This window comes from Amblyomma americanum, chromosome 5 (assembly GCF_052857255.1).
Source record: "Amblyomma americanum isolate KBUSLIRL-KWMA chromosome 5, ASM5285725v1, whole genome shotgun sequence".
Classification (NCBI taxonomy): Eukaryota; Metazoa; Arthropoda; class Arachnida; order Ixodida; family Ixodidae; genus Amblyomma; species Amblyomma americanum.
Genome location: NC_135501.1, coordinates 80,988,324 through 81,013,044, shown reverse-complemented (window position 1 = coordinate 81,013,044; position 24,721 = coordinate 80,988,324). Strand labels below are relative to the sequence as shown.

General features: G+C 45.6%; 1 protein-coding gene across 1 annotated transcript in view; it reads left to right on the top strand.

Moving 5' to 3' along the window:
* Nucleotides 1–24,721, top strand: part of LOC144133997 (uncharacterized) — a 61,504-nt gene that overhangs the window by 33,310 nt on the left and 3,473 nt on the right. Inside the window, exons 5-8 of the mRNA XM_077667021.1 lie at nucleotides 5,285–5,472; nucleotides 9,312–9,528; nucleotides 11,046–11,344; nucleotides 14,115–14,190. Coding sequence (XP_077523147.1) covers nucleotides 5,285–5,472; nucleotides 9,312–9,528; nucleotides 11,046–11,344; nucleotides 14,115–14,190 — 780 coding nt within the window. The remainder of the gene's footprint in view (nucleotides 1–5,284; nucleotides 5,473–9,311; nucleotides 9,529–11,045; nucleotides 11,345–14,114; nucleotides 14,191–24,721) is intronic.

Genomic DNA, 24,721 nt, shown 5'->3' with positions numbered 1-24,721 from the left:
AAGAGCACATACAGACGAAAGGTGTGACAAATAAGTCATTCACCTACCACAGCAGGCACTGTCTGATGTTCAGCTCAGTAAAAAAGAACATTGCATTAATTGCCAAAATACTTTATAATTTTAGATTAAAAACATGGAACTGTCATTTAAACTTTGGGCTAGAAAGCATGCATGACGCAAACAAAAGAAGGATCATTGCACTACAACAGGGAGAAATTCGCCAAAGAAATCACATGAGGAAACTGCAATAAAATACGTGCAGTTCAATTTAAAGTAATTAAATGTGTGGTGTACAACTTGTGGAAAATTATTTTTCAAGAAAGATTTGAGCTTTTCTGTTTTTGCCTTCTGTTATTTTATAATATGAAGTTGATCATTCCTTTGATTGCATAAGTTGTTAAGCATTGTTTTCTGCACAGTTTGCAACAAGTGTAACAAGGAGCTCGAAGGCATGCCCATGTTCACATGCATCTATGTCCTCAAGCCTCAGTAGAGAGTTGAGCGTCAGTTGCCGAACGACATTCTTTTGGTTGGGCCCACGGAGAAATTGTGTGCAGGCACTTTCTGTCACATGCTTTGTAACTACAACCTAAGTGTGCATAACTATTGCAGTCACAAAGGCAGAGGAAAACTTGAGTCCATCTCGGTCCAGTTGTGCGATTAAGGAATGGGTGTCTTCTTTCATTTCCGTCTCACTTCCGGTAACAAACAAGTGTCCTCGGCAACTTTTACACTTTAAAACTTTCATTGTAGCATGCACACAATACCCCCCAACATAACCAATAACTGGCCCTCGTTCTCTGAGTGCATCAAGGTCAACGTCTACAACTTGAACACTAAAGGAGGTTCCTACATCTCTGACACTGTCTCTTCGATGTTTCTGAGGTCATCAGTGCTCATCTTTGGCGGGGCATTTTAAAGGCGAATCCTGCCCTCTGTCTCACAAAGCTGTCGAACCGATATGTGGTACTGTCCAAAACGACTCTCGAGAGGATCCGTTTGATATTTCCCTAGTAGGACGCACTTAAAATGAAGTTCATTTACGCAGTACTTTGCCAATGCCAGTAAGGATTGAGCAGATAGCCTTAGGGCACTCAATGTGTCCTGGGTAAGCACCCCAGTGTCATGCCCATAAAGTTCCCAGACAACAAGCCAGGTAATGAAACCATTCTGAAAAGCTACTTTTGGGTCATCTGTACTGCAATACATGGGTTTTTTGCAAACAGTACGATGATTAAGCCTTTATTTGGCGTTTTTACGTTGACAATACACCACCAGCGAAGAATGATTTTGATGAAATCTGCTGCTGCTGCCGCATGTTGAAAATCAGCTTCACCACTGCGAGCTGCCAGGGCTGTGGCTACGCGCGGATTAAAAACCTGCTGTACCAGCTTCATATTTTGCCGTTCCAAGTTGCTCGGATTAAGTGCCTTGGATATCAAGCCATACCCAGACTTTATCAGTAGAGATGGCTCCTTTTTATGCAAATCTCTCAAGTTCTTAAATGAGGCAGTCATTTTCCATTCAGGATGAACATCATTGTTTGAAAGCTCAAAGCTTGGAAAGAAAAAGCAAGTCCCCGAATTTTTCTGATTCAGCCAATTGTTTCTGATACACTTCAAAAGATGTACAACCTCTACCACATAAAATAATGGCCGATCTGGATCTGCCGGATGTGAATAAACATGACGACGCGTTGGCTTTGGCAGAAACATCTTCATTACCTTTCTGTTTGGAGAGTTATTGTCACAAACAACGGCTATGCCCCTGTACCCAATCTCTTCTAAGCGTATAATCACCTTCTTCAGTATGGCATGATGTTCGTCGCCCTGTATGGTTTTTACCGGAAGAATGTGTGCTACCTCCTTGAATGAGCTCAGCAGACTTTGTATCATAAACATGTGTACAGATGTGGCTGCCTCGCTGGAATTCACTGCAGCACCACATATGCTGCCCCCCTTATAATCAAAACAAGGCTTGATATGAATTTCGTCAAGCATCAACATCACTGTCTTTTCATATGGCTGCAGATGTGTAAATCTATGGGAAACATACTGAAGAAAAGTTGCATCACAAGAATGAATTTTTGGGCAAATTTGTACAGATGTGCACACTTTCCTAATAGTGCTCGGATGGGGCAAGGCTAGTGTACTTGTTATTCTCAAATACTTGTAGGCATGCGGCGATATTGTGTGGAGAATGCATGCAAACACCATTACCTGTGAGCGGTATTCAATACGTTCTGCAGAGAGCAGTGTTAGCTGTTCCTTTAAAAATTTCACAGCCCCTTTCTTTTTCCTTAATGCTTGCTTCCAATTTATCTAGAAGGGAATTTACTGCAAGCGACAGGTGGCGAGAACTACAACGCTCGCCAGACTCGTCGGACAGCATGCACAAGTTGTTCAAAATTTCCGACAAGGAGCTTACTTTGCAAACCGAGTCTGGTAGAGCAGCGCTACCAAGATTCTTGGTCGCGGATCCTTGGTAGCAGGCTGAGACTTGGAGGTTTGTCGAACGCTCTCAATGACGCCTTCAACCAAGGTTCACGATCGTTGGTGATGTTCAAGAACATCGTGCATTTTTCTTTATGAATCACAGTCCACTGCACTGACACTGAAGCCACTTGCAGGCGCGCCTTAAGTTCTTCGAGTGACAAAAATTGGTCTCTCTCCTGCTCCGCTTCATATGACGCCAGTGATCCTCTGACCACACGGGCGAGTTTGGAAGCTTCTAGTCGGCTCCTCTTAGCATCAGGTGCTTCTCTCTTGCTGTTGTCTGGTGCTGAAAGGTACGAATGGCAGTTGGGAAATACGGTAGGCGCCGATCCACGGCGCAACCGTGGTACTGGCAATCGAACTGTAAGAACATTTCCTGTTCTTGGATCCGCATACGATATCATCGTCTCGATGCATGAAGCGTCGAAATGATCGGCGCAGACCTGCACAAACGTACAAACGTTTCGTAAATATTCTCAGAATCCGCTTATTAAAATAGCCTAATGCTAGCCCCTTTGTCTATAGGCGTGTTTTCAGCAAAGAAATGTGGCCACAATCAATCTATCTTGGCTAACGGAAGTATCACAATAAGCGTGTTGATTAGGTAAAAGCAACCACGAGCACATAACAGTACCATAAACATTACTTACCTTACTGTACGAAGTGGGCACGAAGTCCTTCCTTGGAATGGACCGTAACCACTTCTTGAAAGTGTCGTTGTCTTTTGTGAAAGAAAACACTTGTATCTTCCTGCCCGTATTGTAATTGCCGGTGCGCCCCGGCACACAACACTTGTTCGGCATTTTGGTATCCACTGCACATCGCACACGGAAACAAAATTGCCGCAAAACAACGACGAGAGACGACAAACGCGACCACGCCGATGCAACCAACCGGCCCGCGCGGCGCAGGGAGCGTGAAAGAAAGAACAGCAGGGACTAAAACCATGTCGCTGGCGATGCGGCTTCTGCAAGTGTCCGCCTGCCGGATGTGACGTCAAAAAATTGGGCGCAGGCCTGAAAGCTGTTCAGAAGGTAATGGCCTAGCCGCTCTGTAAACATGGAAGCAATGTGAAAATTTGGCCTGTTTTATCGCTAAAATTTTGTCGCGCAGGCAAGTTCAGAAAAAAGCGAAAGCGTCGTGCGCCTTTAGTTTGCCGTGAACGTGGACATGCGTAGCGGTAACGGCGAATCGGTGGTGAAGCGGGAGGCCCCTCTTCGACGGGCGCCGCCATGTTGACCGACCGTAAAGGGGAGTAGGGGCGCACGCTATATCGGCAAATTAGCGTTCGCCGTTTCCGTTAACCCAAGACACAAAGCGGGCCTAGCGTTCTGCGCATGAGCACTTGGACGGCCAAAACTTCTTGGGGGCCCCCAAAGCTTGAGGCCCCCTATTCTAATACTCACTACTATCAACGTCCTGATTGCACTCGGTACTGTATAAAAATGTTACCTAGGCTTCAATAAACAATGGTGAACTTCTCTAGCGGATGCATTTTGCGGGGAAAATTTAAACGGTGATAGGATTAGATGTTTGATTGAGTAACAGGGGAAAAAACAATTGCGAAAAAGAGAGATAAATAGGAGGGGTTTCAGGCAGTTGCAATGGACACCTTTGGAATCGACCATCCAATGAGCAAAGCGCATTGCTTTGATTTGGGCGAGGGAGATGTGGAGGACATTCTCAAGGCCTGCCATTTTATGGTGATGTTCTGTATTTAAAGGAGAGCAGATGCTAAAGTTTAAGGGAGGGGGGTGTTTTTGCTCTACAATGATGCTTATGACAAAATTAACATGGACCTGCACGTGAAATTCGTGAGACCTCGATTGACAATTTCTAATTAAATTTATTTTTCCTCTGAAGTCTGAGTTTCGGTTTCCACTGTCAGACTATGTTTGTGACGTCACAAGTGAGTGAGGATGCGATTACGTGATTCCTTCAAAAACTCAAACAATACTGCTTCTTTCTCGGTTTTATTCATTAAAACTCTTACGCTAATCTGCTCCAGAAGCTGCAATTGCAGCAAATGCACAAAGCGCTTTTGAATGACAGTTTTTGTATGCCTGGCTTGATCTGGTGCTCACTATTTTTTTGTAAAAATAGAGGAAGCGCTGACTAACGCCTTGCGCATCGATCACAGGCAAAAACTGAGATTGGTTTTAGAGGAAAGTAGATGGCGCTATATCTATCTCGCATCTCGGTGGACACACTGAACCACGCCGTAAGGCAAGGGGTAAAGGAGGCAGTGAGAGAAGAAAGCAAGAAAGAGGTGCCCTAGTTGAGGCATCCGGAATAATTTCGGCCACCTAGGGTTCTTTAACGTGCACTGACATTGCACAGGACACACGTGGTCCATGTTATTTTAGCAAAAACACATTAAGGTAGTATCTGTTCTTTTGATCCATAAACTAGACATTCAATATCGCCAGCTCGATCAGCTGTATCTCGTACATTTCTACAAACCCATCGTTATTGTCCGTCTAAATTAGTGTTGGGATAGGGTGGCCTCGGCTGTAGCAGTGTAAGGCTTCTTTCCATCAATCAGAGAAGCTTCATTCTCATCCAGCGGCTCCGCCTTGCAGATAATTACGATCTCTAAAGCAGTTTTTTTTTGTTTTCGGCGGCGTACCAAAGCGTCACACCCCCAGAAGCCGCCACTTGGCACACGAGAGAGTGCTAGACGAAGTGGTAGGAGTACGGGGAGCAACATGAGGAATGTTTAATTTTGCAGTGAGGCCTGAGAGCAATCCGGAGGGGATGTGTCGAGGCACGTGTTGCTTCTTTCCCAGGAGAAACGGGAATAACGGATCGCAACGACACCAGTCTGGGGACTACAGGTTCGAGCAGCGACCAGCTCCTCGACGAAGGCGCGTCTTTCCTGTCGAACGTGGTGCGGGCGAGCGCCGGTGGCGTGGGGCAGCCGCCCGACGTGGAGGCCAACGTCGACCGCCAGCTGCGGTCATCATTGCTTCTGACGGTCAGTTACACGCATCGCTGTTAACCGCTAGGAGAGGCAGAAAGTTGTACCGAAAGACATCCGCTTCCGGACGCTGCCAGTAGCCGCGTGTGCATAAATGCTACAGCAGTCAACCCCTTTTTGAAGGAAAGAGCACGTTTTGATAAGGAAAGGAGGGACCCGTCTTCTATTCATTTCCTCACTTTTCCTCAAAATGTGGTCTAGCGTCGACCTCTGCCGCATTCATGTACCGCGGCCTGTGCGGAAGTGTTCCCGAGGTGGCAGGCGAATACGCGCCGCTTGACGGTATTTTTGGGCCATCTGGCGGCGACCTCATGGCGATCGGCGCACGCGCGTTAGTGCCCCGCGGAAGCTGACAACGGTATCGGATCGCAGGGCGCGCTATCGTATAACTCTGGTACATTGTGAGAGGCACTGATGTTAACTGCGCGTGTCTGATGCGGACGCATGGCGTCAGATAAAGCCAGGCGTAGGGCGGGAAGAGTGTATCTTATTCATTTTCATTCAGATATAGACGGCCGGCGATGGCCGACGTGGGTGCGAGTTAGCCGAGCAACTTCGTTTTGAGCAAGAAAAGACGGGCCAAACAATGAGGTTTACGGTGGAAATGGAAAATTACGATTTTGTTACCCCGTATGGTGCCGGGGCGTCAAAATGTGAATTCGAAAACAAATTATTCTCGAACTGTGTTCCATCCTACGGAAAGAGGAAGGCATGACGACTCTTAAACTCTGTCCATGAGTTCTTTACCGGAGGCATGTTGTGTGGCTCGTCATGCATCGCCAGCGTTTCAACTCTTCTTTCAAACCTCCAGTCCTCACACCTCCTATGGATGGGACTTGCACGGATGTTGTAATGTCTAATATATTACTCGGCTGATTTACTCAATACCTTTTACAAGTGTGGCACAGTCGTGAGCAATTTGAGAAGGGACAAACATTTCTTGCGAAATGGCAAATTTTCTCGTTATTCCTCCACGACATTTGGGGGGACCTTTAGATATTATGTTCCAAAAGGAAAAGTAATTAGAAAGGATGCAGAAACTCTGCTCCCAAAGCATAATTATGAAGTATTCAACAAATGACTGCTCGAACTTCATTCCCTCTCATATTGCTCATGATTGTACGTGACCTCTACGGCCTACCTTTAGGCCCCCAACAGATCCCCAAGTAAAGGAACAAATGTGAAAAACAGAATTGACATCTCAGCTAGTTGGTTTTTCATTTTTCAAAAATTATATAAAGCGCACTTAGGACAACAGACAAGGAAGACCAAGTCTGTTGTCCTAAGTGCGCTTTTATAGTTTTCGAAAAATGTGAAAAACAGTTAGTTTCCGCAGCTGCCACCATTTGCCACGTAGCGGTACTGAACATTAGCAATTACCGCGTGAGTTTTGAATGTTTGGTTCGCGCCACCATTTTTCTGTTGTCACATCTCGTGGGTGTGAGTGGAGGAAGCGTTTTACCAGTAATATTTTGCAGTATTAGCACAGTAGGCGATTACCATCAACCGGTTCGAGCAGTGCAGTTCTCTCACAGTTACAAGTAAAAAATAGCTGTGGTTGGCTCTGGTTAAAGCTGTGGTGACGCGATAGCTACATCTTGCCGAGTGGAATTCGCTCATTCGAATTGCAAAGTCAGTATTTCACCACTCCGTTTGGCTGGGCGTTCCTTCTTTATCTTCGCCCCACTTGACGCGGCACTTGCGCACAGCTGTTGCAGCTCGGTGTTGCAGCTGAGCAGCAGCTGCTCCGCACCACGTGACCAACCACGTGGCTGATCACGTGACCAACCACATGACCAGAGGTGGCTCCGGTGGCCACGCTGAAGGCTAGAAGAGGTGGCGTAGTATAGCTATCGCTACAAAATACTCTTTCACTTATGTAGTGGCCACTAGAGACGCTTGACATTTGACGCCAGTGGGGAGAAGTCCAGAAAAATTGGCTCTCATGTCCCCACTCCCACGAGGATGGCATGGCCCCAAAGAGAAGGACATCGGGAGCAGTCGTTTTCCAATCCACATTATTGTGAACGAGGGAATTTTCGCTAACGACATGCTGCAGTGCCACTCCCTCGCGGAAAGACCAAAACGAACCTCTCTGTAGAATATCTGCGGAGTTGCTCGGTAGATAGCAGGCTTATATGCTGTCAAGATGAAATAATTGCAGGACATGCGATACCAGTTACCTGCCGGTTTGAGGAAATTTTAGCCTGTGGTCTATTTTCAGCACCTCTATGACCAGAATAAATAACTTTGAATTGATTGTAATGCACTTCCCACATATATCCGATGGCCCCTTAAGGTAACCGAGTGGATTCCAAGAGAAGGCAAGCATAGCAGGGAACGGCAGAGAGTTAGGTGGGCGGATGAGATAGGTAGTCTGAGGGTGTATGGTTTTCCGCAGCTGATGCAGCAGAGAACGTGTGTGAAAGGCCTCGATTCTGCAATAGACTTAGCTGGGATAACGATAGATGATCTAACACTTCGGCGACAAAGTTTCTTTGAGCCGGCCGGGCTTGAGACGAGGCCGTTTTGAAAAGGCATCCCCGCATCGCTATAAGTAAGTAAGTACGCTTTGAGATCCTTCCGAAGTGCAAACGTCCGGCTATACAGAAAAGCTATGGACCTTTCTCAGAAACCTCGTAGTTAAAGAAAAAATTGTCCTGGTATTGGGTTCGAAACCGGGGCCACCGCTTCGCCGGAGCAGTCGCTCTGTTAACTGAGCTGACCCGGGGTGGCTAGCATATGGTAGAGCGATAGCGAACTGATCAATAACTCGAAGTGAGAACAGTGTTGTTGAGATGTTTAGGGGAATACCCCATGGATTCCCGCTTTGTGTTATTGATCAGTTCCGTCTCGACCTACCGTATGCTAGCTGTATCGCTTAGCTCAGTTGCCAGAGCGACTGCTCCGGTGAAGCAGGTTTTAACCCCGGACTGGGATGATCTTTTTTAAACTGCAAAGCTTCCTAGGAAGGTGTATGACTGTCCTTTTCAGCCGCACATCTGCGATTGGGTGGATGCCAATGTGTAATTACTCCCCTATTACACTCCTTTCCACTTTAGGGGATTCCATTAATAAGGGTACGACTTTGTTTTGTAAAAAATTACACTTTGAGATTTCGCGATCGTCTGATAGATAATTTTCTTATCTTTCCGAAAATATATTGCACTTGGGAATTCACTATTACAAAAATAATTTTTTTGTCCTTTTTCTAAGTCATCTAGACCTCAAAATATGCATGCACCTCAATGTGCATTTCATATATTTGCAAAAATTCAATGCCCTGAAGTTTTTTATCAGAAACACGAGTTTTGGTATCAGTTTCCAATTTGGCCGTGTGCTTAGTACACATCTTTTTCTCGGGCATAAGCAAAGAAAATTTTTCACAGATGTTAATTAACGGTATTTACATAACTGGAACCAGAATCAATAGCCTAGTTGCATTCCTATTTTTAAGACTGAAAATATTCATATGTGGCAATTTTATTGCATCCAAAAACATAATAAAAATAAATCGTTCTTGTTGGAAGCGCATAATTTCAGTTTCACTTGTGTAAAGCGTTGGTTGCTACTTTCATACAAAAACTCTATCACTCTGCGGATAGTAGATTTCAAGAACAATGTCCATTAGTAGAAACGTAATAAAAAAAAAATACCACACAAAATTTAAAACCAGATTTGAGCTGTACTGCAAGCTGCGTCTATCTTTAAAACTCATTGGAAATTTTATAGGCATGGTGTTCATTAAAACTGTTGTACAGTCAACTTTTGAAAAAACATTGTCAGTCTCGCCACAAGTTAAAAAATTTGACCCGCATCGCTATATGTCGTTGCAGATGTCTCCATTAAGCGGACATGCCAGATATGCAATCACATTGTCGGCAACTCTGTTGTCCGAACCGTCATTCGTCGACGACCCCTCGTTGCCGGAGCTTGACTACGCCACCGTGGGGGTCCAAATCATGCGCCTCTGGTTATACGCTGAACTGCGCGAAAATGCGGCGCTGATCGAGGCCCTCAGGAACCGTTCCCTGCAGTGTCCGTCCAGCAACGGTAAGTTGCTGCATCCTGCTTTACTGAAAGAAAGCACCGGAAATGCACTGAGCTCTCGTAGTCAATTTAATGAGGACAATGCATGTGTTAGTGTAGTTCTAGAAAGAATTTTATATCCGATTAGTTAAACTTGGTTACACTGGACGCAGTCCTAAGACAGGCAGGGTATCTCTGCATCTCCTTTTTGTGACACGTGATTTCGAAAATGGGTTAAAATGTGAGGAAGACTAGGTAGATAAGACTGGTCATACAGGGCTATCTCTTACAGAAAGCCCAGAAAAGCTGGACAAAAGCTTCTAGTGTGCAAGGCTGCCACCACGTGCAGAGTGGCGCTGAACACTCATATTCACCGGGCGATTTTGAATGATCGGCACACCCCGCTGATTTTTATGGCTGTCTGAACTTGTTTGTATCAGCGCGGGAAACATTTTATATGTCAGATTTTGCAGCTGCAGGAGAGCGTCTGCCATAATAATCAACTCCCCGCATCTTTCGGGGCTCTCTAGTTGTATTAAACAATTGCAAGTTTAAACATCGTTTAGAAGAGCTTTTTGTTGGACTAGAGGGTGCATGTTGCAACAAAAGAACTATACCGCAACCAAGACGAGCACAAGAAAGGACCACACAGGACTAGTGCTAGTCCTGTATGTTCTTGTGTTTGTCTTGGTTGTGCTACAGTTCTTTTGCTACAAGTTTAAAATAATCCCTTTTAGATAAGCGATGTGCGACACTGGCGGCCGGCAGATTACGTTAGTTGTTAGCGTCCAGGAATGCTCGCAATACCTGTAGCGGGGAAAAAGTGAGTAAAATCAAGCAGTCGCGTTTTTTAGGAGCTTTCGAATATTCTGTAAAGACTTTGCGTGAAATGGACGAGATGCATGAGAGAAATATTCTCAGGGAAGGATACAAGCTCCACCGTAGAGAAGCGCTTGAACGAGTCACCGTAGTCGTCTGCAATTGAGCATTGATTCTTGCTGCAAAGAGAACAATTGCAGTTATTGCTGAACGCTCCTGCTACTCCTCCTTCCTGGTGCTAGCAGCGCCCGAATGCGTGACTAGGTGCCTGTAACGGGATTTGTGGTATTCATGCAGCGGCACGTGAAAAAGTGGTAGGATGGTTCGCTTACTGAAGACATGTTTTCATTATAAGCTGCCTTGGAATGGTTATGCGTGGTTTGCTGTGCCGTCGTCGCCACCGAAGTAATGATATCAGCTGTAGCAATAGTATGTTAAGGGGTAAGGGCGATGAACTAGAGACAGCCTCTCTTATCGCATCGTAATACTGAAAGGAATCTTAGGAAATCAATCTCATACGGACCTTGCTGAGCCGTTGTGCTGCAGGGCCATGATGGAGGCCAATGGTCGATGACGCTGCGAGTTCATCAATCCGGAGGGAAGGAGGGGAAGTTGCCGAATACCGCAGAGACTCCCGCGCACTTTTTATCTCGTCCCTTCTCGAGAAGCCACGAAACAACCATCGTCCGCATGTACCCATGGTGGTCTCCTTGCATCTGCAGTGACGTCATCCGCAGATATCGCTGATGTCGCTGTAGAGTGGGCCCTGCGTACGGCCCTGACGGCTTCCAGGGTGTCGCGCCGGCAGCGACGCCAAATGCAGACTTTATCCCCTCCGGTGACAACGCGAGGAGGAGGGGACAGAGAAGACAACAAGGACGGGGCGTGGTTGTTTCGCGATCGTGTCTTCTTCTGGCGGTTCTGCCACTCGCTGTGCGGGGACCCACGGATCGCCGGCCTGTGCGACCTCGTCTTGCCCCGTGTTCCGGGATTCCCGACAGCCTTCGGTTGCCGCCCACATGTGGGCGCGCGCTGTCGCGCCGAGCACCGCATTCTTTAATATTGAGAGACGATTTTCGCTTGCACTCTGTTAATTGTAACTTCTTAGTCTTTTGTTCGGTAATAAACGATACGAGACCACACATTGTTAGTATGCATTAGATTGTGTTGCTTTAACGCCTGTTCACTAATTGTGGCGACAGGTCCGCTATCATTAAAGCTGTCCTACTACGACTGGTTAGAACTATGGTCTTGCTAGTCACCTTGAACACATTGGAACTACTCTACCATATACGCGGGCCTATGTGCTCGCGTCTATGCTAAGTACACAAATACACACACAGCATGCCATATACGCTAGTATATCTAAAATCTAAAACAATTAAAGAGAAGGTGGTAGGGTTTTAACGTAGTTAAATCGAGTAGACAGGCAAAACGGTGGGTTTAGACTCGCTGGCTCATCGTTTTGCTTTGCAGGGTCGTCGGCAGGTCTGGCGACGGTATTAGCTTGATGTTAGTGTTATAGTAGTATAGTATAGTATATGCAGAGCCCACGAGTTGTTGCAATTTAACACGAGGAGTGAGCGGTTACGGCGATAGCCTTGTCCTCTCGTGCAGTGGCTTGAGAAGCTGATCTGTTCGCGCCGCCGCGGGTTCGACATCAAGTCGAGGCAATATTTGTGTTATTTATTGATTTATTCCAGGGCAGCCTTCAGAACGGCTTTTGCAGCTTTGGTCGTGAAGTGAAGCTTTCGTGCTAAAACTTGAGGGGTCAGGCTATGAGCTACGCCGTAGTGAAGGGCATCGGTTAATTTCGACAACCTGAGGTTTTGTAACGTGAACGCACAGCACACGGGCCTCCAGCATTTCGTCTCCATCGAAATGCGACCGCCGCGGCAAGAATCGAACGCATGTCCTTCGGGTCAGCAGCTGAGCACTGTAACTGCCGAGCCGACGCGACGGCTTCGGTTACTCATGCATAAGAACAGCTAGTTAAGATCTGACAGTGTGACCCGCGCCGAAAATGGCTGCGGTCCGTCCCTACTCCGGTCCACTATAGGCTAAGAGGCATGCAGTTGCGCAGGTTTGGCGGCAAGCTTTCTGAGCTGTGTACCGCTTCATCGGGATAAGAAAAAAATTGTCATTTGTGCTAGAAGCTCGAGATAAGACCAGTGGAATCGATGAGCGCAGCATGGCATCGCGTCGTTTCTCGAGATTTGGCCGAGGCTTGAACTGTAGCGAGCCGATGTGTGTTGCCCCACCAGAACGCACGGTTCTCTGTTTTAAGGCCGGTAACGGGAGGGAGGAGGAGGAGGAGGGGGGGGACTTTGGCGGAATCGGATCATGGTAGTGAATGGCGCTGTGGCCAATCTCTCTACTGTCTCGGTCCACTCCGCATTAGTCCCGCGAGATTTCCATCTAACTTCCGTAGCCTCGCAAACAGCTCGGAGTGTCCGCGAGACAGGGCAACTCTGTGTTCGCGTGCAAGATTCTTTCCGCCTTTTTGTTAAAAACGTCTCGTCAATCATTTTTACGTTGTGCGCGGAAGGTTTTTGGCGGGGTCTACGTTCGCGATGAAGACCGCGGCCGCTCGCGTGCTTCTGGCGTTTGCGTCTTCACTTCAACCGAGCACCGTTTTGCGGACGTGATACCTAACCGAGACTCAGTGGCATAGCCACAGTGCACATTTTAACATCCGGGTTGGTTATAAATCGGCACAATTGCGTGGAGCTGCTGCGTTTAACTACGTCATTCGTTTCAGTTTTGCAGCATGGTGGCCCCGGCGCGTCGCCATTCGTTTTAAAAAATGAAGCGCTTTGCATAGCGCAAGATTCCGGCAGAATTAGCGGAGATTATGCTTCAACCAGCACTGTCACTGACCAAGGCTGGCTTGACTCACAAGGAGGTGAAGGCGACTGAGTGTGATTAATTTCCTCCCATTAAAGAAGGCACAAATATTCGAGAAAACATGATTGAACTCGCTGAGAAAACTGAAAAATGGGACAGGTTTTTTTACATGAGGCAGATTTAAAAGAGCCTTAAGTTTTGTTAACAGAAGTGGAGAGCTGCACATCAGCGCATTTCAGCTACCCTGCTCGAGGGAATATGCGAAGTTCGTGCAGATCTTAATCTTAATGTTGTAGCATATCTTTACATCAAAGTAAGAGTGTTCAAAAACTGTTTGATAACCTAGAAGATTAGGAGGCTATGCAGCCCAGAGTGCTTCTAAATCGTCTTATTGCTACAAAGCGCCAGGTTGGACTTTTTACTGCTCCAGACTGCTCCTAAATTGAGATTCATCGGCTGCAAAGTGATTCAAATTGGACATTTTTGTGCTCCAAATATTGATCAAAATTTCATTTTACCAGCAGTGTGACTGGTAATGTAGAGAATCACGTATTCCGCGTGAATGGGTAAGTAGGCGAAGTCATACGTGGAGAGATCGATTAAAGCTACCTCGTCACATCCTTCAAGCGGAGATTAAGCATTGCGTCGATTTTCGTTGTTAATTTTCTGTTTCTCTCCAGTTATCATGACAAAGTGAATTTTAGTCACTTCTTTACAAGGAATTGACTTGAAATTCTACCTGAGCCGAATACTACTGGTTTCATACAACGCTAAAGCACTCTCCGCTTACATAAGAACATGAAAAGCTTCCAGCGTAAGTCTTCATCTTTATATGTGCGATACTGCCGAAAGTATTCGCAATGTCAAATAGTCGCTCACACCCGTATTTTGCAATACGGGACACCAAATTGACTGACCTATCCCCTTGCATTGTTTTTCTCTAGGGTAAGGGCCTCTTGGAAGCCACGCTCACCGTCACCACAGATGCGGAGGCAGAAAACGATAGCCGCATCCGCATTGGTTGGCAAAATTTTTGACAGTTAAGAAAAAGACCGGAGTGCGTATAAATGTCCCCGACAAAAGACGGCTGTCTGGCACGTTTCTCGCTGTGCAGACGCTGCACTACGTCGCTGAAGCTCCTGGCGCACATTATGCAAGCATCTCGTCACCCGTCGTGCCTAAAGAATTGGTTGCAACATAAGAGGGTGGTTTTATTGCGACTATCATATATAAAATGTGCAGGTAGGTTAGAAATACGGCTTAAATAAAAAGTGTTACGATATTTAAACGGAAGATGTTAGAAGGTGCACATTATGTTGATCTAAACAAAGTAATTTTTTTATCTTGTCTTGACCGAATCAGTATTCAGTTTCAAGCATGCACTAAAGTCAGAAGTTGGGCAAATTAGTAGATAACGATCAATAATGAGCCGAAACAAGACGACGACAAAGGAAGAAAACATACGGGTCTCACTTTGGACCACATGTATTGGAGGGGTTAATTTGTTTAACTTAGATAGGTAAAAGGAATCTTGGTCCCCCCCCCCCCCCCCATCTTTAAACAGGGCTGGTGACATGTCACCTAGCCATTAATTGTTGGCGTGCTCAGTTTCTGCGGATTAACTGCCAATTTTCTTCCCAATTCTAAATGACTCTGTTGAGCTTCTCCAACAATCCACTATAGTCGTCTCTTGTTTGTACTTTTTAAACATTGGGCATGTCCTGGCTATTCCGAAACTCAAGTGCATCGCGGATTCCTGCGGCATCGTCGTGCACTGAGGGTTGGATTGTTCTGCACTCGATACTGGATGAGAATATGTTCTATCGTCTCCCTGTCTTGCATGCAGCAAGAGCAAACGTCATCAATCGCGTGAATTTTTTTCCCCTCATACTTCGTCCTCAAGCATCCAGTCCAGGTCTCGAAACGTAAACCATTCCCTTTGAAATTATCAAAAAGGGTTTACCTTTTATTGTTAGATTTAGCCATCACATGGAGCTCCAACATCTGCTTACCCAGAATTTCCTTTTGCCAGGGAGTGCTTTCTGTGGATCCTAATTTCTTTTTCAAGGCTGTCCAACGATTGGTTTCTTCGCTTTGACGTTTGTATTTATTAGCAAGCCATCTAGTTCTTTGCCTCCATGTAGTGCCTATGCTGCATCGGTATAAGCACCTGAAAATTTTCACCACGAATAGCTTCTGATTCATAAGCCTCAACCGTTCTTCATACTGCACCTTACTTTTTGCCTCACGCGCTTCGAATGTTGACCAGCCCATACAGCTTAACTGCTTCATTAGTAGTTGTAGTGTTCCCATATGTTAGCCTCCAAAAGCAAGCCTGCCGACTGTCCTCTGCTTTACTTCAAGTGAATTGTTTTTGGCAGATCCCAATCACCCCACAGCGTCCGCTAACGTGAAGCCTGGTACGATTGCACCTTTCAATATTGACAGAACTTCACATTTATGATATTCGCAGTGTTTGCGATTCTTCATGACAACTGCCTTTATTTTTTCTCTATAATTTCCTCCCTTATGTCTCTCATATAGTCTCTGCCATTATCTATCCAGATACCACTTAATATACCTGAACGCCCTCACTATAGGTAACTCTAAGTTTTGTAGCGTGATTGTACCAGGCTCATCATTGTAAACCATGACTCCCGATATTTCAGCGCTAAATCTCAGTCCTAGAGCATCCGCATCTGTTAAGAAAATGGATGCCAAGTCTTGAAGGTCAAGACTTGAAGGCCGAAAGCTGACATAGGACTGGCAAAGCTGGTACATGACCGGGTCAATTTGAGAGACGTCAAAGAGGCGTTTGCCTTGCAGTGGGCGTACTGAGGCTATTGATGATGATGAAGGGGACATGAAGACGACAACATCAGTCGTGCCTTACAACTATCTTGAATCAATAAAACACCCAGCTGTCCAGTTTATTTCCTCTAATATTGCTACCACACTAGCGCATCTAAAAGAAAAATCGGAATCTAACCTTCCCGCTCTCATTTCTCGCCTTGAAGATGAAACCCTGTCTGCTCTAAATATTTACTATTTAAAGGTACTCAGCTTTGAATGATGACAAAAAAAAATTATCTTGGTGCCATGTCGTTCTATTCTGTTTGTCCCTTCTTTTCCTTTATTTGTTCTCTGCTTCACTTGTAAAAATAGGCTAGTAGCTCAGTTTTCCACTCTTATTATGCAGCTCACTCATTCTTTCCTCCCACCGGACTTCGCAATGTGTCAGCCACAGCATTTATCCATCCCATGGGCATACTGCTGCACGCCTCTTTTCGTTTTTTATCCAGAATGTGAAAGGCCGGAACAAACTGAAGCCGTATTTCACAACGACCCAATATTTCAAGAATGCATTCGGAAGAACCATTCGCTGTATCTGACGCCATTCCTCACGTAATTCTCACACCCGGGGTATGTTGAAGCGTATTCCGAAGTAAATAAATTAATATTGCGCTACTTCGTTTTTTCGCAGTGGAAAGCGAACGCTTCAAAGAGAATTTTGTCTTGGCGATGATACCAAACAAAGCTTAAGCCGATTTCACCTGAGGAAGCTCTCAGGAGAAATGGAAGAATGTAAGACCGTCGGATATTGTGGCTGCGACGGTCTTATTTCACGAGGCGGTTGATCTTCACATCACTTTGTTGACTTGGCACCTCAGACGAGATATTAGGCACGATCTTGCGGCGCTGTGCCACTTCACGCAGCAGTCTTCCGCCTTTTCCACCACTTTCAAAACCCCGCCACCTGCAAGATTTCAGTCGACCAAGGAAGGAAGCACGTAAAGCCAGAGCAGAGTGAGTGCCACTGCTCCAGAGCTGCTACAGCTCATGCCCTTCTTTGCGCTTTCAGATTTCAAAGAGACCGCCCAGCTGTGGCTTTCATGGACAAGATATATGAAGAACCCTCTAGTGTAATGATATTCCAGGCATTTCAGACGTTTTTCCCCCATTTCGTGAATTCAGACTTTTCTTACATATTTCGGCCGGCTTCTTCCAAGCACATGCTGTTTGGTGTTCTCCAACATTTTGGCATATTTTTACTTTTCCATGGTTACTTAACTTCATCGTTTTACACAAGAAAATATATGAGGTCGACGATTTTAGACTAACATCCCTACCTACCAAGAAATGAGTAATCGTTTAAAATTATTGTAGATACTTCACTTTGGACGAAGATAGAAACACTGGCGTGGCCAAAAAACCAATTGGGAAAGGATGTGTTACTGCATGTTTTTTAGGTGTCGCTATAGTGCTGTTCTATTTTGTTCTTCGTATTTCTTGCGTGACGTCCTCCCTTCCCCCCTCCTGTGTAAGGCCCACATGAGCCTTTTAGTTAAATAAACAGAAATAAACGAAAAAATGATCAGGCGAAGCCGAGGTAATGTAATTACAGCTGTGTAATTCTCGTCACAAGGGCTAAGGTAATCTCTTAATGCCGACATTACATTCTGCCGCGGTCAGTGCGGGACAGGCAATGCAAAGCATCACATATATTGTTCACGCAGCTGAGAGCTCCTTTCTTATAATTTGTTTTTTAATTACTTCACTTACCTTCCTGGCCCGAAAGCATTACACAAATGATTGGTAAGTAAACGAAAACTGCATAATTATACATAAATAGGCTAACAACCAGCAGAACATGCAGTAGTATTGAGATTGTCACGGCAGCGCACAGAGAAAATGCATTATTTTAGAAAAATAGGGTAACATACGCCAGAAATGGCACTGATGGAGGGAGGAAGGTCGTTCCAGTCTGCGCTCGTCTTGGGACTAAAAAATTCATGACACCTTTTTGTTCTAGAGAAATGAACACCAACTTTGAACATGTGATCGGAGCGGGAGAAACGTATGAAGGGCTAGAAAAAAGATGATGTTTTAGCAGAAAACAACCACGCATGCGCTGTTAAACCCGCGCATTTTACAGACTCCTTTATTAGTGCGTTATGGTGAAACATTCTGCGGAGAAGACACAGTCGAAAACACCTACGGCGCGAAGACAGACTCAGTAAGGTAAGTGTGTGTTCCATGGAAGTAATACTCGCGTGACGGGAATATTTAGATAACATGAAACGTGATTCTCTATTTTGAACGAGTTTTAGTGTTCTTATCAGTGTGACTTGATTGGGTTCCCAGACTGCGCATGCATATTTTAGTTTTGGCCCTAGTAATGTCCTGCACAGGGTCAGCTTTACCGGCAGTGGCGCAGTAGAGAAATTGCGGCGCAAGTATTCAAGAAACGTTATTAGTGACGTGTGCGATGCGTTGATGCCATCATAAGTTACGTGCGATATGAACAGTTAGGTATTGTGCTTACAGAATACTTACGTCGCCTCGAAGGCATTATCGCAGGGGACACAGTTTGGAAACGTGTTCTTTTCACAGAAAAACCAACAAGAACATTAAGCGAAGTTAACATCAAAATAAAACAAAACAGTCAGTGAACATTATTAATGGTAACAGAAAGCTTGAGCAATATTAAGACAGGAGTAGATGCTCAGGAATACAGTCGACATTAAAAATCGCGATAATCAAACACTGAAACACACTATTCCGGCAATAAGTTTCAGTGTTTCACAGTTTGTGGAAAGAATGATTTAGAAAAAACTGTTTGCAATGAAATTGTATTCGCGCAACTTCTTGGGGTGGTCGTGCCGTGTCGAGACGTAAGTTGGCTCAAAAAGGTAGTTACGGCTATCAATTCCTGTTTGATTATAGAAGTTGCGGTGGAAGAATTTAAGCCGCAAGTTTCTTCTGATTTGACGGCTCTCAGCACAGCGATGTACAGCAATGTATCTCAGTGATACATTGGAAGGTGTTATAAGTATTGGATGCGAAGCGTGCTGCCTCATTTTGAAGTTTTTCTATTACTTCAATCAAGTATGCCTGATATGGGTCCGAAATAATGGAGGCTTAATCGAGGATGGATCTGACGTGCAAGAAATAAAGTGTTTCTTTAACATCTTTTGATGCTGATTTGAAATTTCTACGAATAAAGAACATTTTACTTGTCTTAGATATTGGCTGCTGGATGTGTGTGTTCCATTGAAGAGTCTACATAAAATAAACACCAAGGTACTTGCACTCTGAGACGCTTTCTGTAGTTATGTTTTCAACAGTGTATTGTGTACGAAGTTCGAATTTTTTATTTGAAAAATGAACGTGATTACATTTAGTAATATCATATTCATCTGCCAGCGTTGACACAATTTACTATTTTATCAAGGTCGCTGTGCGGGATAGATATATCTGATAATGAATTTATTTCCCTGTAAAACAACGCAGTCATCCGCAAATAGTTTTATGGGGTACTGTATGCCAACTACAATGTCATTTATATAGATCAGGAATAAGAGTGGCCCCAGGACACTGCCCTGGAGCGCCCCTGAAGATACGGTTGTGTATGATGAGCTACAGCCATTCAGAACAACACACTGTTTACAATTGTTTAAGTAATTACATATCCAGTTATAGATTTTATTATGTATATTCAGAGGTTAACTTGATAATTAACAAGGGATGCGAAACTGTGTCAAACGCTTTCTTGAAATCTAGGAATATGAATCTACATGCTTATTCTTGTCGAGGTAGTTACTTAAAAAGTGCTGAAATTCGACTAATTGTGTGTTGCATGAGCGCCTATTACGAAAACCATGCTGTGAAGCAGTAAAAAGTTAATGGATTCAAGGTATTTATATAACTGACTGTACAATATATGCTCAAAAATTTTACAGGAAACTGAAGTAAAGGATATAGGTCTATAATTTTTCACAAGTTTTTGTGCCCTGATTTGAAGATCGGATTGACAGCGGCGGCTTTCCAGTCCTCTGGAACCAACATGCTTTGGAGCGAGGCTCTAAATATGATACAGAGATACTGTGATATAATGCTGTGACATCTATTTAGAATGTCGGATTTGATTCTATCAGGACCCATATATTTAGAGGGGCCCAGTTCACGCAAAAGACATTCAATACCATGTACATCGATGTTTATTTCAGGCATGCAGTGGTCAGAGGCACAGTTAGGAGGAAGTGATGCGGTTGTGGCAGGCATCAGTCCCTCAGAAAACACCGATTTAAAGTATTGATTAAACATTCCAAGCTTTTCAGCGCCTGTCTTTATAGAGGTATTATTCGATTTTAGTGCGGGAATAGAAGTGCCATCGGTTCGACTTGTCTTTGCATATTTCCAGAAGGCTTTAGGGTTTTCTTTCAGATCTGCGTTTAACCTGGCAAAAAATAAGCGCGTCGCTTTCTTGATACCTAGTTTTACCATCCGGTTCGTATCCTTTAAATTTTGGCGGCCGAGGGAAGTGTTACATTTAGAGCACTCTTTGTGCGCGCTACTAGCTTTCCGTATCCGAACCTACGTACATCCGAATTAAAGCATGGTTTGTGCTTTTCCTTAGGCGCAGGAACTTTTTAGGGACATATTTCTCTAGGAGCTCCCATACTCTCATGCGTGAGCGGACCATAAATGTTCAGCCTCGCTACTTTCTGAGAGGCGTTGAAAGATTGGAAAGTACGACACTAATTCCCCCTGGATGGCGTAATATTACCTTTCTCTAATATAAATACCTGCCGTGGGGGTTGCAGACGAGTCGGTACCACTGAAATGTTTAAGTTCGTAATCACCGCGTTATGATCAATGAGGCCAGGTTGCGTAGACACTTTGTTCACAACGTTGGGGTCGTTACAAAGTGCAAGATCTAATGTAGCCTCTTGTCTAGTAGAAACTAATACATATTGGGTTAATTTATTTAATATAATCAGTTCACGAAAAGTTGTATTAATTCGTGCTTTATTAGTTACTGCACCTTCGAAAGTCCATGTTATCTCCGGGAGATTAAAATCGCCGCCCAGAAAAACTGTATCAAAAAGCACAAATAAAATGTAAGCAAGATTATGAATTGGAGCTTCATTATTATCGGGTGGATGGTAGAAGGATCCAAATACTAGTCTCTTCCCCTTTGGGAGGCTCACTCGACACCACACTGATTCTGCAGCACTGTCGAATTGAAGTTCCTCGCTAGGCATGTCGTTTGATATTAAAATAAAGACGCCTCCGCCATGCTGATGTCTATCTTTACAGTAGACAGTAAACCCCGGTGGCAATGCTTCGCTATTGATAATACTTTTGTCTAACCATTACTCGGTGCCTAGTACAACGTGCGGCTGCACTATAGCGACCATAGAGGAAAAAGCATCCGTCTTATTTTTGATGCTTTTACAGTTTACCAAGAGCATCGAAAACTCTTTGGGTTCAACGAAGTCGATGATGTGGCTTCAATGTGTCTTATCATCTGCATGTCATTCCCCGTTGTTTGAATGAGCACGCGCTCTCATTAAAGCAGGTTGCCGCGTGTCAGAGTCCCATATATACGTGTCGCCATTTATAATTGCCTTATCATAGTTCAGTTGTACACTTATTTCGTTTAAATCTCGTTTTTCTTTTGTATTGTTCCAGAGAAGACGCCGTTTTTCTTGGACAGTGCGAATAAAGTCATCCGAGACACTAAAAGCGGTGTCTTTAAATTTGCGCGTATTTAGTAGTACACTATCCTGTGCTTAGCAGCTCGCAAAGTTCGCTATGATCGGATGGTTTTTCCCCTCCCGGTATGCTCCCACCCGGTGCGCCCTTTCGAAAGGTATGTTATCAAGTTCTAGGTTATCTTCGCAGACGCCTTTGACTAGTTCTTAGGAGCTTTGCCACGTTTCTTTCGGCTCGTTGTCGCTCATTCCAAAAAACAGATTTAGTCTCCGGCTCCTGTTTTTCAAGCTGATCCGCTTCGGCTTTTGTCATGGGACCAGGGTTTACCTCTACATCCCCACGCAGAAGCAACAGCTCGCAAAACGGGAGATATGAGTCAAAAGCCAAGCATTCCAGCCCAGAAAATATGCCTTGCCAGCACCAGAGCAAATAACCCAGTGGCACAACAAACGCTTCTTCAGGGGACATGGCACTCTTACAAGTAAAAATTTACTCGATCGGTAACAAAGCGAAGATTTCATGTAACCAATCTGGTACCTAGAGCGAGGTGAGTACAGCCCGTGAAGAGTGCAGTGTCCGAGTTGTTGCTGGCAAGACGAGCAGCTTTTATGGCGGCATTGGAGTGGAAGCGTTCCACGATGCTAAGCCACGTATCCATCAGTGATCGGACGCGGATTGCCCGGGACCTCGCATTGCTCAGAAGGATGACGGAAAGAATTCAGCAATAAGCGATCTAGCTTTTGCCATGGCTTGACGTCCCAGACAGGCGCAGCCGCTACGAGGTTCGCCGTCACCGCAAGGAATCCGAGCAGCACATGGGACATAGAGCGAGGTGAGTACAGGCCGTGAAGAGTGCCGTGCCCGTACATAGAGCGAGGTGAGTAGAAGCCTTGAAGATGGTTTGGTTTGGTTTATAGTGGTTTAACGTCCCAAAGCAACTCAGGCTATGAGAGACGCCGTAGTGAAGGGCTCCGGAAATTTCGACCACCTGGGGTTCTTTAACGTGCACTGACATCGCACAGTACACGGGCCTCTAGAATTTCGCCTCCAACGAAATTCGACCGCCGTGGCCGGGATCGAACCCGCGTCTTTCGGGCCGACAGCCGAGCGCCATAACCACTCAGCCACCGCGGCGGCTGAAAGAGGCCTTGAAGAGTGCCGTGCCGAGAGTTGGGTATTTGTTTATGTTGACGGCTTCAAGAGAAGTGCCGTGAAGAAAGTAAGTATGGTGATGGGCCAGTGGTGTGAGTGTACCTCGAAACATGCATTGTTTTATATTTAATAACGTTTAGTCGCATGAACCATTTATTGCGTAGCGCCCTGCTTTAGGTGCGCGTACAGCACGACCAACGCGCACCCGCACGAGGAAGAAAATAAAGACGGCCTCTGGCTGTGGCACATGAGGCCGTGGCTGGCAGTTCTGTTCTGGCCTGGATACGAGTCAGCTGTCTGGTTCCTTCGCTCCTGAGGCATAAGCCTACAATCGCACCAGTTCTTGTGCTTGTAAGATCAGCTTGAAGTAGTGAAATCAGCGTGGTTAGTTATTTCTCCTTAAATAACGCAGTCACCTGCAAATACCCTCTTAGATGAAGCAGAAATGCAATTAGGAAGGTCGGTAATGTAAACCAGAAAGAGGAGAGGTCCCAGTACCGATATCCGGGGTATACTTGATGTTAAGGGATTGTGAGAGGAGGAACAGGCGTTAGCAGAAACTTACTTAGTTCGATAAGATAGAAAGCTTTTAATCCAGTTTAACACAGCATGAGGTGGTCATGCGAACCACTAACGAGAGCTTTCGAAAATTCCGAGAACACGCTGTCTACATTGAAGCTCGTGTCAGTATTGGTAAATAGGTCCTTAGAAAAACATATCAGCTGCGTTTCATAAGCAAATGTCCTCCTGAAACTGTGCTTATGAGCCGAGAAGAAGGAATTAAACTCAAGAAAATCAATCACGTCTGAATATATGATATTGTCACCGACAAACGTCGCAGGAAGCGGGAAGCACAACCGTTTACTGGGGCGAGGCTTGCCGAACGGCCCCGCACATTCGAGAGAAAGATTTTCGGCCACGCACTGGGAGACAGGTTCGGCCACCAGGTGGCGCCGGCAGAACGTCAGCAATGTGGCATTACCCCCTCCCTTCCAAGAGGCATCGACTCGATGCCGCACGCGAGGTGGAAAAAACATACGTAAGGCTTCCAGGTAGCGGCGCGAGTGAGGACGCGGGAAGTACAGCGGATTAAAGGGGCGAGGCTTGCCGAACCGCCGCGCTCATTGAAGACAAAAGAAGACGTTCGGACACGCGCTGGGAGAGAGGTTCGGCTACCAGGTGGCTCTGGCAGAATGTCAGCAGTGTGGCATTGCCCCCTCCCTTCCAACAGGCATCGACTCGATGCCGCACGCGAGGGGGAAAACCATACGTAAGGCGGAAAGTTAACGGCGCGAGTGCCTTCGTAGAAAGGGGCTAACGGGAGTAATACGGCTTCATTCGGGCCACGTGGACTACTTCGGACGTCGGTTGTCTAGACGACCGGACAGTTCCTTGTGGTATCGCCTCGTAGGTCACCGCGCTGGGGCTCCGTAGCACCTGGTATGGACCAAAGTAACGGCGAGGAAGCTTCTCGGAGCGCCCTCGCAAACGGATCGAACTCCATACACAGACTTCGTCACCGGGTGTGTAAATCACCTCCCTGCGGCGGAGGTTGCTGCGCTCGGTGTCGCCTTGTTGTTGGCATTGGATTCGCTGTAGAGCAACTTGGCAAGCGGCTTCGGTGTCACGAAAAAATTGTTCAGCGTCCACGACAGAAAAGAGAGTAGGATCCGGAAGAAGCATGGCGTCCAGCATTTTCAAGGCTTCGCGACCGTGCACCAAATGGAACGGAGTGAAGCGCGTCATTTCGTGGAGCGCAGTATTGTACACGAACGTGATGTAAGGCAGTATCCGGTCCCAGTTCGCATCGTCATCGTCGAAATACATAGAAATCGTATCGGCAATTGTCTTGTTAAGCTGCTCAGTCAGTCTGTTTGTTTGCGGATGGTAAGCTGTA